Raw genomic sequence first — 17723 nt, 5'->3', positions numbered from 1 at the left:
TTGGCATATTTCTAGTTATAATGTTATTGTATTGTTGTTTACATACTTACGTAGTATGTTTTAAGGAAACTATACTTGTTTTACAGCGAGAGGTTAGTATATTCGGAAATAAAGGTTTTTTACAAAACGTTGTTTTACTGACCCACTCAACTTTATTTTTCGCCCTTCTAGGTTTAGTAGGTGTGCTTGCATGTAAACGAGGACTCTGGCAAGATCTTAGTAGATGGGTACCTTAGTGGTATAACCCTCACCCTAATTACTGTACTGTTCTTATGCTTTACCATCACGTGTGAAATGGGTGCAATCCCGCTCACTCGCGCACTCTTTTGTTTTAGGCAATTTTAGATTTAAATTTATTCACTTTTTCACATCACTTACCCTTATGGTTACGTCACCTCACGATGATGGCCAACATGCTTCGACCTTCCCAGGTCGAGGTGTGTCATGAAGCCATCCCTTGGGCTACATACTGCAACCGAACCTACACGGCACCCAGCCCAATTTTTTGGGCTATGGTTTTTTTCGACCCAATGCTATTATTTAGCATTTTTAAATAATTTAAACTCGAATGTTATTATTATTTTTGCTTCTACAATCGACCATGTATAGCCTGATTTATTGAATTAATTAAAAGTGACCTGCATTCCATTAATCTGATAATGAATCCAAAATTATTAACCTGAAGACCAGTTTTGGACATTAACGATTCAATATTTTATTTCTTTTCTTTGAACCATTGACATCCTTTCGTAGTCCCGAAACACTCACACTTGAGTTTCTAAAGCAACTCAAATCCACTACACTTAAATCAGCATATTACATTATGTGTTCTTGCAGGAACCTCTCTTTTATGAACTAAACGTTAATAAACTAAATTGAACTTGTAGATTCAAATTTAGTGCCTTTGAAACCCGAAGTTTTCATAAAACAATACACCCATGAAAACACAACGTTTTTCATGTATACCATGTCTTGGAACTCGAATGTTCTAATTTTGATGCTTAGTGATGATTCATTCCCATAGCACCAATCACAATCTTGTTCCCTCTAATTCAGTGGATTCTCGAATCGTCACAAGTTGGATTTTCCCTGATTTGGATGTTTCTAATAGAAACCACTTTATGTGGGCTACAAGACGTGAATCTCCCCTTAACTATCGAGAAGCTGAGAAACCATTGTAGTCAACAATGGCAAGGAAGAGCTTAATAAGCCTCCACCATGATCTTCATTCGAAGATTTATGCCCGAAGCATTACAAACGGAAGTACCTCTCGAACCATCATTTCTGGGCTCTTTGGCTCGCTCATAAGGACTGTCTAATCATGAAAGATATTGCCCGAAACACACCATGATTACGTCCATAAATGAGTACAATTCTAAAGTTTATAAATCCGATCGAATTTTGACTGGAAAATACTTGTCTCGTCCTTCCTTGTTTCTAACTTACTCCTAAAGCAGTAGTGTAGAAAGCAGAAGTTTACCAAATTTTCGGATCTGATTACTACCCAAAACGTGAGAGAAAGGTATGGACTCAGTTCGGCTGGAGTCCACCGATTGGCTCAACCCAGTTTGATCAAAGCCTATCGAACGGTGATGCCTTGCTTCGGTAGAGGCGCATCGAATGGTACTTCTCTGTTTCGGCAGAGACCTACCGAACAGACCCTTCTAGCTTCGGCTGAAGTTTCCAATTTTGGGTCTGTCTCTCACAATCCAATTTCTAGTTTGTTTTTACAACATATGGTAGAATCAGGGCCTGACAAGGTGTGGCATCATGCCCGAAGCATGATCCTTGACACCTAAGACCTAAAACTTCAAGAATAAGGGATAATATTCCCAAACCTCAACCCTGTAGAATCTACTTTCGTCTCGATGGAATAGATCATTGGTTATGCACTTGCTCGTGCCTTTATCAATGTCGTTGAAGAGTACCGTTCTCGTAGTCAATATGTGAAACTAATTTTGCTCCACCAAACACCGTTGGAATAGCAGAATTTTGACATGGATGGCCTTGTTGGCCGAATCCTCTTAGTAAACCATTTACTTTGTGAACATTTTTCCATGTTCTTGGATTCAAGTTTGGTGTATGTTTTAATTATGGATAATCTTATTGATATTGTCCTCGAATACGAGTTAATTAAATCATGTGTCTTTATACATGTGACCCAATTCAATTAAACACATGATTAAGTATGAATGTGGGAATGTTAGTTGTCTGGATGAATGCGATACTACGCATAGTAACTTTACATCTAAATCACATCTCTAGCAACGACTTCAGGTGTATCCAACCTGATTAAGAGCATTAGCACACTCCTCGTTGTATGAATGGTACTGCATTACCATTTAAGGGACCTTAAATTCTCCCTGTCGTTGAGTTTTTAAGGATATTCTAGAGAACAATGATCATCAATGAAACCACTGAAGAAAATAGAGTGAAATGTTTTTACACCACCTCCAAAAATGAGCCTAAAGCTTTGATTTGGGGCCAACGGGTTGTCTCCCAACTGGGAAACACACCACATGTGGCCGGCCTAGAGCTTGGTGATTCGAGCAGTTTACTTGCTTTGGCACAACCTTTTGGGACACTTAGGTCGAACAATGATGCTACGACGCATCTCCTTACCCGAAGTCAGGATCTTGTGTTTACAAGCACACTTTGCCTGTGCCAAAGCTCGCTCGTTTGGGAAATTTGATTTTTATATCATCCCTCGCAAAGATAGGAAATGACTCTCTTTTCACAATGGATTCAAGGGAATATATATGGACTAATCCAACCAAAATGCGGACCATATAAATACTTATGGTTTTGGTTGATGAATCAACAAACTGGTCACATGTTTGTCCACACACATTGCTGCTAAACCTCCTGGCCGATTAAGGGTTCACCACTCTACTTATCCCATAAAGTTCGGGAGACTGGATAATGCCGGAGAGTTTATATCGACTAATCATACGTTTAGATCTAAAACGTGGAATATTTATAGGCAGTTGATAGGATACCAGGATGATCCAACTTTGATGTAGCCTGAGATGATTATACTTTCAGGTTGAGAAACTTATAAGGTCGAATGAGGAATCCTTCGGCCCCCCTCCCTCCCTCAGAGCATATATATATGATCTATACTTCCACTTCCAGACTCATATATAACATGAGAGTGAAACACTCTGTAGCCTCTATCGTGCTGCCAACCAATATACTCGCAAGTCTTTGTTTATATTCCCAATAGCCTTTTTGATTCCCAATTGTCTTTCTATGATTCTCCCCCCCTCCCGACGCGTGCTGCCAACCAATTTACTCGCAAGTCTTTGTTTATATTCCCAATAGCCTTTTTGTTTCCCAATTGTCTTTCTATGATCCTGCCCCCCCCCCCCCAGTTCCAACCGGTCGTTCTCATTCGGATGGTTTTCATTTAATTGATTGCGACATGACTGTAGGTTTTCACTGTATCATTGCGTTTGGGGATATTTTCATTTAAATCCGCAATTTTATCTTAAGAAATTTAGGTTAAAACTAATAGTTTGTGTAAGTTCGTAACGTTCCCTAGTAATAACATACGTCTGTATTGTAATAGTATGCGATTGGTGTACAATAAATGTTGATTTTGTAATTCAATCACGTTGAAATAGAAAAACTTACATTGACAATGTAATAGAACGTCCACAATATAACTACCAACCTTGTTATGTTAAGTAATAATCACATGATTCTCTATAATTAACTTGATTTTTATCATAATTACGTATTCTACATTGCAACCCACTTAATAAAATGTTTTTTGATCCTTAGTGATGTTCCTCCTAGCTATTGGTTTTCCTTGCATAATATCTTCTTGAGTTGGCAAAAGTTCTATTGGTGAGGATCCCCAAGATACTTTAATCATGTCTTTTCATAGTACATCGTACGGTCATAAATCATTTTAAATTTTATTATTTAAAATTGAACACGAACAGTATCTGACGAAAACTGACCACACGATGTATGATGAACAGATAGGATTAAAGGATTCCTGGGATCCCCATAAGAGGATCCAGCGATGATCCTATCTCATATATATTTACCCAAAAAAAAAAAAGATTTCGTTCTCCAAGACCTTATGGTTCAAAAAAAAAAAATATGCTCATCAACGGTTCAATTTTAATCTGACAGTAAATGATTATTTAACTTTTATTTTTATACTTCTCTAATAATTAAGATCAAAATCAAATAGTAAATAACCGCCCACTATTATTTTTTAGATCTACTCTAATGCTTGGAGTAAAACTCAAATTTGAAGTTATAAACATACCCCAACTTGCTCCAACCGATGGGTCAAATATGAGTTTTAACAAAAAAAACTCATTTTTAGAGCAAACTTAGGCCAGAATTTTCCCTGAGTTGGTGGGGTGGAGACTAGTCCACCATATATGTGTAATTTTTTTTTTGTTTTATATTTATAAATTCATTGAATGTAACGGCTAAAATCTAATATGATCAAATTTAAAAAAAAAATAATAATATCTACTGGTCCAAATTTAATTCCAACGGCTAAAATAATTATAAAAAAAAATTTCATGTCTTTTATATCTTTTGTAACAACCCGTCCCGGGATTTGCGGAACAAAAAGGGTATTTTTGTATTTTCACTAAGTTTGGGGGTATTTTTCCTTTTAAAAATGGTTTTTGGGTCTTAGTTGGTGAGCCCAAGGGGCCCACCCCATTATTTGTGTCCCCCGGTTCCCTTCCCCTTCTCTTTCTTCTTCTGATTTTTTTATAACTTTCCCTCCCTTTATCTCTTCCCTCACCCTCAGACCTTTCTCTCTCTCCCCGTGCACTCCCTCTGTGATCTCTCCCTCTCTTCTCGATTTTGTCACTCACACAAGCAACAACAACAACAACCCCAAACCAACACCAGTGGACGTAGGAACCTCGGGGAAACTCAAGCAAACCTTCGTGGAACCCCAACAGTGATGGTGTCACTGTTCATCATATTCTTCGACGTGTTTTGAATTTTTTCGACATTGGTAAGCTTCTAGAAACCTTTTGGGTTGTGTTTTAGGGTTAGATCGAAGGTTGTTTTAAGTGGTGTATATGTGTGAATCGCAAAACTCGGAGTAGCTTTTCCAAATTTTCCAGCAAGCACCACCCATTTCGAGGCAATTTTCGGCCAAACCACGGTGAGTTGGCCAGTTTGAAAGGTATCAATCTCTTTGTCTCGCTGATTACTACAACTTTCCTTTTTGTTTCACCCAATTTCGTTAAGTATTGAAGAAGTTATATCCATTTGAATCTTACCTAGTTTCCAGCAACCACTGCGGCTTTCGAGACATTTTCTGGTCAAACCATGGCTAGTTAGACATCGTGTGAGGTACCATTCTCTTCGACTTGTCGAGAACTATGATTTTCATTTTTGAATCACTCGATTTCGTTGAGTATTGACAACGTTATGAACATTTAAACTTTGTTCAATCTCTCAGCCAGAATCCGGCCTTCTCCTTGAAATGGTTCCAGCGACCCACATAACAAACGGGCTAAAGAACCGGCCTGAGGTAGCCCAGCCCAAACCAAAGATGAGCCCAACCTAAACCTAATTTCCTAGGCCTAATCAAATGAAACACTCATTAGCCTAAAGCCTAAACCCCTAACCCTTTGTCACTTAGGCCTTTGGGTCATTTAGAACTCGGGCCTTAGGCCCGTGACCCCCAAAGCCCGAACCCCTTTTATTTATTTATTTATTTATTTTATTGTTTTTCTGGAAACCAAAGGCTCTTGGGCTTTGCGTCTGGGCCCAGGCTCGTCACTAACCCAGCACTAAAACCCTTTTTAAATTAGAAACCCTTAAAGCCCAACCCTTTTAAAAGCCTAACCCAAACTCTTTTAACCTAGGGCCTTAACCACTAAACCCTTTAACCTTTCAAACCCTAAACCCTAACTAGCCCATACCCTTTTGGGGAATATTCTGTTAGGGAATATTCCATATTCATGTTAGGGAATATTTCATTAAAGAATATTCTATTGACTTTTGCGAAATTTACCCGGGATCCTTCTTAGGATAATTCGACGTCCTGAACTGTTTCTGACGTCCGTTTTCCCAAATTCAATTGTTATAATAGAGTTTTATTAATTGGACCTTTTATGTGCTTAAGGGCAACTATTTGTGACGATTCCGTGTTCACTAGTTTGCGTGGCTCTTCGACGGCTAAGTATCTGTGAGTGGACCCCTTCTAAAATGCATGTTTTAATAGTAGAAATGCATACATGAAAAACATGATTTAATAATCACGTTTTAGATAACGTTTTTTGAGATATTATGCTTACTTAGAATATTTTGGAATTACCATATTTTCTATCGAACTCATTTTCTTCGTAGGATATCTGATGGATGACGATATACTATTTAGAACATGTTTTTACACACTTCTTTATAGTATAGATGATGAATGAATTTATACTATGAAGAAGTTTTTGAGATATATGTACCTATGTTTGGAAATACTATATTCAATGTTTTGTGCATATCTAGTGGTCATTGTTTTGCCTCCAGGCAATGATACTTATATTGGCCTTTGGGTCGGGTGATGTAGGGGCCTCCGGGTCGATTGAAGATTATTATATTGGTCTTCGGGTCGGGTGATGTAGCGGCCTTCAGGTCGATTATGATACCACTAGTTAGCACACTATATACGAGATACATTTTATGAAAGGTTTTATGGCATGCTAGGGTTTTCAGAAAAACCTATCACATATTATGCTATTAGTTTTCATAAAACTTTGGGGGTTAGTATGTTGATAACTATTTTATTATATCTATATCAACTTGGTCCACTCATGTTTGTTTTGCACCCCCTTCGAGGCATACAATCCCGGCGTTAGTATTGAGGCATACAATCCCGGCGTCAAGGCACTTCTGCATCAGCATCTTCGAGTCCTCTCGGTGTAAGACCCACATTCCCTTGTTCATTCAATTTTATATTCTTTCTTTTGGTGTTCTAGATTAGATGTGTGCTCTGAACACGTTCCTAAATTGCATATTCATTATATTTAAATCTCTATTATTCTTATTTATATTTTTAGTTCTCAACATTTGCATTCAATAAATGGCTTTCGTCACCCTCGGGTGTCGCCCAGCACGTGCCTGTCCTGGTATTCGGGGAATATCGAGATTAGGGCGTGTCATCTTTCATAGTGTTCCACAAGTTTCACGGTGTCGGTTTACTAATTTTTTAATATTTATCGAAATCTAAATGTTTTTAGGTTAAAATGTTCATAAAAGTAAATTTGGATAGTATACATAATTTTTTTTAAGTTACTTTAAGAACAAAAATTATTCTAAATTTCTTCCTTAATAATTTCGAGCTAGATATTTAATCCAGAAAAATTAGAACGGAAAACTTTTGGGATAGAAACTTAAATTTTCTGAGTTAAGAATTTTAAGTTTTAAACCAAAAAATGAATATGGTCTTAAGACCATGGTGCCTCAGAGAACGGAACCGGCAAAAAGACTACTCTAAAGATCCCGGTATCTTGGGGGATTTTCCAGCCCCACCACCCCCGACCCCCCCCCCCCCACTTGTGGTGGTGACAACAACCCTTTGAATACTTGACCCTTTTCGTCACTGGCAATGTTATGCATTACAAAAGTGAAATTTTTTTTAGTGTACCAAAAATACGATTCGATATAGTAAGTATTATAATACAAGTAGTTAGATATTTAAAAATAAATATTTTAATTACTTATATGATGCTACTTGATATGATGAGAGTATTCCCAGCGTCCTAAAAATTCTCGACACAAGCAGCCCTTGCGAATTGTGAGAGATTTGAAGGTTGTAAACACGTCAGCATGTGGATGATCATATATGTATGTGATGTGACCAATACATCTCCATTTTTTTTTAGTACAACAATATATTTTACAATAAAGGGAGGGGAGAGTTCAGTTAAATCACACAATAGGGAACCCAATTTGGTATCGAATTCGTTATTCACGATATTCAAAACTAAGACCTCTCACTTACATATGAAGAAGAATATCATTATGCATTTCAATTACAGGTTCTGACATTCATTTTTAGGGCTGTTACCCTTTGGAATAGGAATAGAAACCCCTGGCCCCTTCTATGAACTCATAAATTAATGTTCTACAGCCGAAAGTACGTAGTCTAAACTCTATCTTGTTCCTTCACTTACTTTGCCGCACTAGATACTATATATACTCGGACAACCAAGCTAGCTATTGTGTATGCGAGTGTCTGTTAATCGTTGATGCAACTAAATTTACATGAGTGATTGTCCGTAACTTCTTTTTTAAAGTGTTTAACATCACCCTATACATAAGGACAATAGTTTATCTATACATTGTTGTATATCTTCTTGTTTATCTTATTCGTTATATATTTAATTATGTGGCAAAAGAGATAAAAGCAGATAAGAGATATAGTTAAGTTTTGCTCTCCAACATGAGTTCTTGTATGCTCAGAGATCTCCAATGGTACGCGACATTAAAGTGCAATCAAAGGGTCCAAATTCATTAAAACACCATTGGGTCCACAAACTTACATATAGCATTAACAAAGCAAGAACACACGCTCTCTCTCCTTTTGGAGAGGGCTGGCAACATATCTCAGTGTAGTCGGAACAGCAGGAAAGTAGGAAAAACAATTTCTCAAAAGTAAAAGAAAAAAGAAAAAAAGAAAGAGCATTGGATGCCATTATAATTAATTAGTGCAATCCAACGGCTACTTTTCTTTAAAAACCAAAAACACCAACCCGACAACGGCTACTTTTGTCTCATGGGGACAACCGGACAAGCCTTTTTTGGGCCTAGAAAATGCTTAGTCAAAAAAGTGCTTATATTCTATATATCATGACCTGTTTGTCAAACATTAAGCCAAGCTAGTAGTGGAAATTGAGGCGAGAAGTGTAAGTGGCTTTTGGAGACCAATTACCGGGAATGACATCTCTGGCTGAGAGAGTTTTTGCTGTCGAGAGAGTTGTAATCTTCACTGAGAATGGTCCTTTTAGAGGACCCCCATTTATGCACCAATTAGCTCCCCATACATGACTCATCTCGATCCACTCGCTTGAACTTGCCTGCATCATCCCACCAACACAAAAATATAAATAAAAAATTAGTGAACTTTAAATTCTTTAATCACTTAATTAACGCTAAAATATGGCTTTGCAAAATTGTTTCAGATTGAGGTATGAGATAGGAATTATGTTGTTTCTGGAAGATAACAATTCAAATTACTCAATTACATATCACGAGTACATTGTTGATGCAACAATATGCTCATAACATGTAAGTCTTGCTTCTCATGACTAAAATATTCACTACACAAGTATCATTTTCTTTGAAGGTTTGTAAACCAGTTTGGACATGTTTACACTGCTTTTTATTTGAAAACGTGGAATTGTACGACTAAGTACTTCGTTATATTTCAAGGAAAAACTATCTTTAATTTCGTTGATTTGGCATGCATTTTCTTTCGAGTAATGTTACACTTACTATATATTTGTACCATCATTTGTATCATCTCTCTAATAAAGGTAAGGCACACCAATATATGTGAGTCTCATTTTTATTAGATATATGATACAAATATATAGTACGAGCAACATTTTTGTTTTCTTAATAGCAAAAGTAAATGTAAAAGTAAAGTAAAGTTGCTAGAGGCATGCAGCAATGTATAAAAAAGAGAAAGGACAACGTGCCGGTCTTATATGCATTGATCCGACGTCTCCATCTCCATCCTCAAACTCTACTAGCAGTGATAGCCAATAATTTGTTGAACCTTCATTTACATGGAAGGCTATCTGCTTCCCAGGATACTTACATGGTGTCCTGTAGGTAAAATAATTAAATTGACATATGCGAACGAGGACCGTTAAAGCAAACAAGCTAAACATGACATATGCGAACGTTACCGTCGGTAAAGGACGGAGAGTTCGCCTTGGTTTCTGAGCAAACCGCCTTCGCCGGCCACAGCCATGCGCCCAAAGGCGGCGCCGCTGAGGTCGAACTGGGCCGGCCCCTTCGAGCAGCCCGGACACTCATCTGTCACGATTATTGTGACGGGTCGTCTCGAGCAGATGCTCTGGTCGAGACACTTGATTTTGTAACACGCGCCGCACCCCTCGCCGCTCTTGAACAGAACCGGGTTCACCGCACCAACCCTCGCCCTGAACGGCTTCACGTCCACCATTGACCCGTACCCACACGCTCCGCCTACCAAAATTAAGCACATGCCGACATAATTAATTCACGACCAATTAAAATAATTTGTACCATCTCAACAGAAGAAAAGTATAAAAAATTCACTTTAATTACTCTAAATTTATCTTTATTAACGGAAAAGAAAATTCAAACTTTGGTGCAGTGAAGTTCAAGCACATTGATCTAATCAACTTGACTAAATTTAAATTGACGCAAGTATAATACAACTGAGATGTACTAAATCTGTTGAGACTGTACGTACAAATGATACTTTTGACTGTCTAAACATGCGGCATTGTAAGCTAAAACCAAATTGAATTGTGTTTGAGGGTAGGCTCTTACCGTCGCTGCCGTCGCCTTCGGGGTTGCCGTACCAGGTGGCGATGGCTGGGAGCCAGCGGGTGCTGGCCCGGGGTTGCTGAACTTGACAAGACACAAGCAGAAGCAACGAATTCATAACCAACACAAGGCCGAGGCCGCCGTGGAGGAGCTGCATTGTGAGGTAGAATGTTTGATTAAGTGGGTGTTGAGTGGCGGCGGCGGCGGAGAAAGTTCTGAGCACTGGTTTGGGTCAACAGTGAGCACAAAGCTCTGCCGACAAATGTGTAGTGAATTAGAGGCTTTTTTATGCTTTGGATTAGGTTATGTTCTGTATCGTATATAACTATATATAGGATATATAGCACCTGCTGCAAAGCTGCCACAGTAATAAAAGATTTTTTAATATAACCGTTATACGAAATGGTATATCACGTGTTTTTATAAAAATGATGGTTTATAATATTAAAAGATTAATAACTTAAAAATTAAAATTTTTTATGTCACTTGCATAAATCATAACTAAAAATTTCTCTACAGAAAGAGCTTCAATAATTTCACTATGACCATCGCCCCATGTCCTGTCATTGTATTAAGATAAAAGCCACTGAAACCTGGGCCCTACCGACGGTTAAGGCGTCAATTCCGCCTGACTCTACCCTACGTCGTTTCTTTGTTCAGTTGTGCATTGGGGACGGAGTCACGGAGGGGAGGGAGGGGTGTTTTTGTCGTTTCTGAGGAATGAAGTAAACGGTGTGCCGTTAAAAGATGAGGACGTGAAGGGCAGTTGTGCAACAAATACTGGGAGGGCAATTGTGGCCACGGAGGACGCCGTTACAGAAAACGCATTGTGAACAATTGGCTGACACATTTTCCGGGATATTGGCAGGTTTTGTTGACTTTTTAACTGATTTTATCTAGAAGAGTAATGTTTCATTTGTTAGAGTTCATCTCCGACATCTCATGTTTTTTACATAATATTTTATAATGTTGTCACATAATTGTGCTAAAACAATAGATGACAAAGAGTTTATAGAGAATCTCAATTTTAAAAGAGTCTCCTTAACATATCTTAATTAAGTGAAACAACGTACAAAAACGTATGAGTTATGTTAAACAAGGAAAACTCTTTAAAATTAACCGGCACTAGTAATGATCATAAAAAGCAACATTAAAACTGAAAAAATTGTTGATGATGAGTTTTAATATTATGAAAATGTCGCATGATGGTTGCGTTACCAGTACAAACAAAAATATCTTTGCCAAATGTATGTAACAATCAAGCTATTACTCAACTGCTCAATTTTTAGATGGGTAAAATCTCATATGATTGAGAAAATTTTACGATATTTGTAGGCAGCTGCCCACCTTGCCATGAAAGAGGGGGAAATAGATTGAAACTAAGCAAATAGAGAAACAACAAATATGGAAATAACTTACGAACAACTGCACTAATTAAGAGCCTGGTTGAAAGTTAGCTAAAGCGATTAAAGTTCATTATTAATAGCCAATAGGGAGTCGTTTTGTGAAACATCTTGATCTGGCATCTACTTTGGTTTGCTCCCTCCAAGGGATCGTAGGGGAAGAAGACTCTAAACGAAGATTCAAACTTGAAATGTCTTTCAATTGTGAGAAGGAAAATGTTAGAAAAAACTAGGCCCCAAAAAACTTTTAAGTGTCATACAATGCATGCTAACACCCTATGTCACGTACATCCTCTTCTTAAACATGGAAAGAAACACAAACGAGGCGGCCTATAGGTTTCTAACTGACCATAAACTCTTAGAACTAGAGCTTTAATAACATGTTTGACAAACACTAGCCTCTAAAAACTTAAACTGCCATGAAACGAAACCAACAATATTTACATCAAGCTAATGAAGTACTTTGCACCAAAAGTTAGTTGGTTAACAAGCAACAACCAATCTAAAGAAACAAAATTGAACTCAAATGAAGCTTTCCCCTTGTTCTTATCAATTAAACGTATTATATTACTTTGGCTATTACTAGTCCTTTACCTGATCCTCTCTTCTTATGGAAACATGTTACAGCTAGCCCTCTGTGTTTGAGTACTTCCATTAAAATTGACAGTTTATATGGTTTTAGTCAAAGTTCCTAGTGTAGAAAGAATAACACCTTTTACCAATAAGTCCTCATTAGGGTTTCCATATTATTATTATTATTATTATTATTATTTTGAAAGAGTTTCCATATTATTAGTTATCTTAAAACACGTGTACTTGAGAAATCATGACGTAAAGCCACGATTTAATATTGGTTATAATTTGTGTGGCCCAAGAGACAAAATGTTGTCTGGTGCACGAACTAAGTTTGTAGTTTATCAATCCTAACAAGTGGAGATAAGCTAGTGGATGAAGCGGAATTAAGCATCTATTCATGGATATATAATTATCCGGTTTTTGTTTGCTTGTTTATTTTCTAAGGTTGCACTTGGTTGGTTCTTAGCGATATATATTTATTGATCCAAGAAAAAGGACCTTGAAAACAAAGAAAACTGCTGCTTAGCGGCCAAAGTAGAAGGAAAATCACCAGTTTAAATCAATCTCTTAATTCGTCCATAAGCCTTTCCAAAATATGTGAAGGACTCCGGCCATGTAGTAAATTAGCTAGAATTAAGAATTGAATTTTGTGCTGATTTCAAATTGGATGGTAACTTACAATGAAATAGGGGAGAGATAATTTAGACTCGATCTAATATTCATATAAAAATGTTCTTAATCAACTTAACTACAAACTCTTTCAAGATAGTTACAATAACAATCGACATATCTATGCTTTGGATTTATGTTGACAGCATTGAGATCATGATATTTGTTTTCTTTCATCAAAGTTCAAACAATACATACATGGCTAGATTATAACTAAATGGTGTAAATTGAAGCCAACGGCCTACAATAATAAACCTGTTAATAATGTGTTCTTATTGGATGACCTGATAATGATCCGATTAGTATCATGTCGATCCAAAATTTATTATTTTCATAACGTTTTAGTATCGTGTTTATAGATCAGGTAAGAAATTGTCAGGTTAATGGCAACTGCCTCCAATAATCATAGATGGGCTAAACTGTAAAAATAAATATTCAGGACCCTATATGCACATGCATGAATAGAAAGAACCAAATAAGAATCCTAATGTGCGTGCGTCACGAGTATCATCATACGGAGGTGGATTGTCTGCTGTCCTATTTCCATACTCTTTTCATCTCCTCCTGTTTTGTGTGGTCACGGTTAAGCCATGTCAACATTTTATATTTCTATTACTTTTTGTTTTTGTTTTATTATTTTTATAAAAAATCAATATAAAATGTTAACATGCCTTAACCGTAACCATACAAATAGAAAAGAATGAGAAGAGTATGAAAATAGGAGGGCAGACAATCCACCTCCTCATCATACTGCCAATGACTGCATATCATCTTGTCACATGGGCTAAGTTCTTTCACTGGCCTACTGTGCGTGCGTCACGAGGATCATCATATTGCCAATGACTACATATCATCTTGTCACATAAGTTCAAAGGTGTAATTATTTATTGTGTCACCATTATCTAATTTGTGGTGTTTATAACAATAGAGTCTTCTATATAGGACATCATTTCTAATTTAGTGGCTGCTTAGTGGCCATTAAGGTTTGCCATTAATGAAACTATCCACAATTGACAATAGACACCAATAAAAAAATGTGTCTTTTAGCCAAATTTCTAGTAGTAGGAGTGTGAGCAGATTTACGATAATGCTCCTCCTGCTGAGAAATAATTACAAGTTTTACCAGCCAATTCTTTCCCTTGAAGCTTGTGCGAGGTGATCAAGCGATATGGGTATTTTAGACATCATCTACATGAGGGTGTCAAGTCTGAACAGATTCTTTTTGGGCACTCACTTTGGGAAATACTCATGTTTCTTAGGAAATGAACATTTGTTTTATCGTTAAAATTAACATGGTTTTTAAGTTATTATTTAATATTACGGTTTAATGGTATTTTTCTTCATTTGTGGCGAGATGTCTAAAGTTCAAATATCAGAAATGACAAGTCCGCAAGCCTCTATATGCGCAAAAAAGTTCATTACAAATTCATTGTTCAAATTTCGTTTTATTAAACTGTTGATATTTTTTATCTTGTATAGTGTTCTTTATTTTGTTTTCAATAAAATTGTTCTCTCTGATTGTTGTGCCGCCAACATTCATAAAAGACATTAATCGATTTGAAACACAAAGGAGTAAACGTACATTTTTCACAAATCATAATGACAATTGTGATAAAAATCCCTATTTGGCACCAAAACAATCAATTGGTCTTCACACAACCACTTAAGCATCATGTTTTTATTTCATGCATAATGAAGAGTGGATGAAGGATGATGAGCAAAGATGTATAAGAAATGAAGGGAAAGGCACACATAATGAAAACTAAAATTAAAAAACAAAAATCTTTGTTGAACTGTTTTCACTTTCGAGATTCTTTTTTCGTTAATTCTTTATTTCTTTTCCTCTCTCCCATCACCCTCCTTCATCTCTCCTTTCTCCCATATACTTTTGTCATATATATCTCAACACAAAATGTAAAAACGAAATAGTTATCAAACAGTCTTCAATCTCTTTGAAGGCACCTTTTTGCATATGAATGTTGTGTATGAAGCACATATACAAATGAGCGTTAATGTTTTGAACGCGAGGGGCCAAAGTGTGTAAGTTTTTGAAAAAAAAAAAAAATTCTAAGAGAAGATGTTATTTGGTTAATTTCACCAACTAATTGTCCTATCTGCTGAATTTCATGTTTCTGCCTTCAATCTTTCTTTTAGAATTCTATTCGCGGAGTGCGAATATAAGGTGGGTGGGCAACAAGAATCGAGCATAAATTATATATTAGCACTGTAACCTCCAATTTTGAACCATAGTTAATATGAAGCTAGCTTAAAGTTTGAGGTAACAATTCGAAGCCCTTCCTTGTGCTTCTTCAAAAGTCATGTTGCACGATGATCCGATCAAGCATCATAAAATAACATTGAAGTATGTGTGGGGTGATGCCCCGACCCAGTAGATAACATTCTTTAGTTAATTAAACGTACTTGATTATCGCTAACCGAGTAGTTAATTCAGACTAACTCCATTACAGAATCACATCTCCAATAAGATATAAAGCATGAGTACAATGCATCGAACAAATGAAGAGTTAGTTTGTGCTCTTAAAAGAAATATATTATTCAATAAAGCAAGCACGATGCATTTCCTAGATAAAGCTTAATTAGAACTGATTATATATAAGATTGTGTTTTGATTATGCTAATAAAGTATGAATTTCCGGTAGTTAAAGTAGCGCAACTGTAGAAGAAGATACTTTGCGAATCCATTCAGCAAATACCACAAAAAAACTGTCTCAATTTTTATTTTAATTAATGCTCATCTCTGTGACAATGAAGAACCAAGCTACGCACTTACTATATTCAAGAACATGGGGATCTTCTTAGAAACAGAAGCTGAATCATGCTTTCCTGAATGAAAAAAATATCCCCTCCCTCCTTTGATACGAGCAATCTCATATGCAGGAGTGAATATTATTAATGAACTGATATACAAGCCCCTACAAGAAGAAGTCGAACATACTGAACCTCAAATACACGTTTAGGTAAATTATAACCAACGGAATTATAAACTCATTGCAATTGTTTTCCTCTTATTATGCCTTCCCTTTTTTGCGTGTTTTGGTTTGTGACTTTAAGTTATAAGTGTTTTTAAGTGTTGTATGGGTTCCTTGAATGGAGAGTCTTAGATAAGGCTGTACTTTGAGCGAGCACATTTACAGAGTGTGCAACCATATCACCCAAGACTTTCCATCTTGTGCTAGCTAGGGTTTAAGAGAAGTTGAATTTCTTGGCACATGCCTTTTTATAAAAGCAAACAGAAAGATTTCAACAGCAACAATTATTCAACCCAGTCATTGGGTACATTAGGAGGGTAACATGCATGGTATGATTGAGGAAGTTGAAAATTACGTGTCTTCAGTGGATGGATCATGGATCAAAACAGGAAGAATGTTAGAATTATACTTTTGAGCAAATAAATTATGAACACAATTATGCAACCCAGTCAGATCGAATACGTAGATATATGGGCTGTGTATAATTATTGAATAATGCTAGGAAATCAAATTTTTAAATCAAATTTACAAACCAATATGTGTCACCAATAGGAAACGTTATCAACATTTTAGTAATAATTCAATCATCAACAATCATATCATTCGGTTTATAAAAGTTAGTTTAAAATTTTGGTCTTCCTAACATTACCCATAATGATTAGAGGAAATTATCTGTATGTTAATGCGGCAAGGAATGATAGGCAAGTAAATCAATCTTTTGATTGACCAAAAATACATGAGATTTTTTTTCATTATTTTTAAAGTAAAATATACCATATTATTTATTTATTCGTGGCATGGGTTGTTCATTTGTGAAAGACATGTTCCTAGTGTCGGACAATGATTTTCACAAGCCATTGTTTAATCTTGGTTATTTCGTTTGATTTATTTAATTTGATGGCTATAAATAAAAAAATGTGAAAATCACCTCTCTTAATAATAATAATAATAATGTAGGTGCCTTCTTATTCATGACACAATACATTCTAGTTTTCGCTAACTACATTTTACACCCTTCAGGTTTGAGGCAATTACAAAATGAACAACAAAATTATCCTTTTTTCCACATTACATCATAAAAATTTTGAATCGTGTCAATTTATATCTTCAGATCATTTGACAGTTTGTTCCTTCATTAAAACGATATTTCCCTTTCTAACGTAAGAAAGAGGTTCGAGTTTGAATTTGTCAAACCCCATAAATAAAAAAGAAGAGATCATACCTTTGTATTGTATGGAGGACGAAAAGTAAACCAAACTTTAGAAAAATAGAAAGAAAAAAATAGGGTAAACTGCGGTTTGACACTCTATACAATTATTCCAGTTGAAATTGACCCCTTGAACTATTTAAAATCAGCCAATTAATCAATTGCCATTAGATTCCGTCCACCATTCCGTCATGTTCCTGTAATGACCAGAGAAATCATGCATAAGAAGTTGCAAATCCAACTGCCAAAACCCCCCATGTTCCTGTAAGAAACTGAAACAAACCAACTTCTAATCCTGAAATTGGGGATGTCCGCACATGGAACATGTAAAAGTTGACAAGATGA

The 17723-nt window shown here is 36.3% G+C and overlaps 2 protein-coding genes across 3 annotated transcripts in view; both read right to left on the bottom strand.

Annotated features, from left to right (window-relative positions):
* Positions 1-3006, bottom strand: part of LOC126610269 (putative UPF0481 protein At3g02645) — a 45749-nt gene extending 42743 nt beyond the window's left edge. For both annotated transcript variants that reach the window (XM_050278281.1, XM_050278279.1), the window contains exon 1: positions 3000-3006. The gene's annotated coding sequence lies outside the window, so the exon portion shown is untranslated. The remainder of the gene's footprint in view (positions 1-2999) is intronic.
* Positions 3007-8482: 5476 nt separating this feature from the next.
* LOC126609554 (expansin-B3-like) lies at positions 8483-10852 on the bottom strand. Its single transcript, XM_050277400.1, has 4 exons — positions 10537-10852; positions 9906-10206; positions 9693-9822; positions 8483-9068 (listed from the first exon to the last, which is right to left on the bottom strand). The coding sequence occupies exons 1-4, from the start codon at positions 10688-10690 to the stop codon at positions 8871-8873; spliced, it is 783 nt and encodes a 260-aa protein (XP_050133357.1). The 5' UTR covers positions 10691-10852; the 3' UTR covers positions 8483-8870.
* Positions 10853-17723: the final 6871 nt, after the last annotated feature.

Source organism: Malus sylvestris, chromosome 17, assembly GCF_916048215.2.
Source record: "Malus sylvestris chromosome 17, drMalSylv7.2, whole genome shotgun sequence".
Classification (NCBI taxonomy): domain Eukaryota; kingdom Viridiplantae; phylum Streptophyta; class Magnoliopsida; order Rosales; family Rosaceae; genus Malus; species Malus sylvestris.
Note: the sequence above shows the minus strand (reverse complement) of the source record. Positions and strands in the feature narration are given on the sequence as shown.

Bases quoted from the DNA above. Each gene is read 5' to 3' on its own strand.
- LOC126609554 (XM_050277400.1), bottom strand. From the start codon at position 10,690: ATGCAGCTCCTCCACGGCGGCCTCGGCCTTGTGTTGGTTATGAATTCG. The intron at 9,823-9,905 runs GTAACGTTCGCA...TTTTACCTACAG, and splicing joins CTCTCCGTCCTTTACCGACG to GACACCATGTAAGTATCCTG. The intron at 9,069-9,692 runs GCACGTTGTCCT...GGGATGATGCAG, and splicing joins GATCAATGCATATAAGACCG to GCAAGTTCAAGCGAGTGGAT.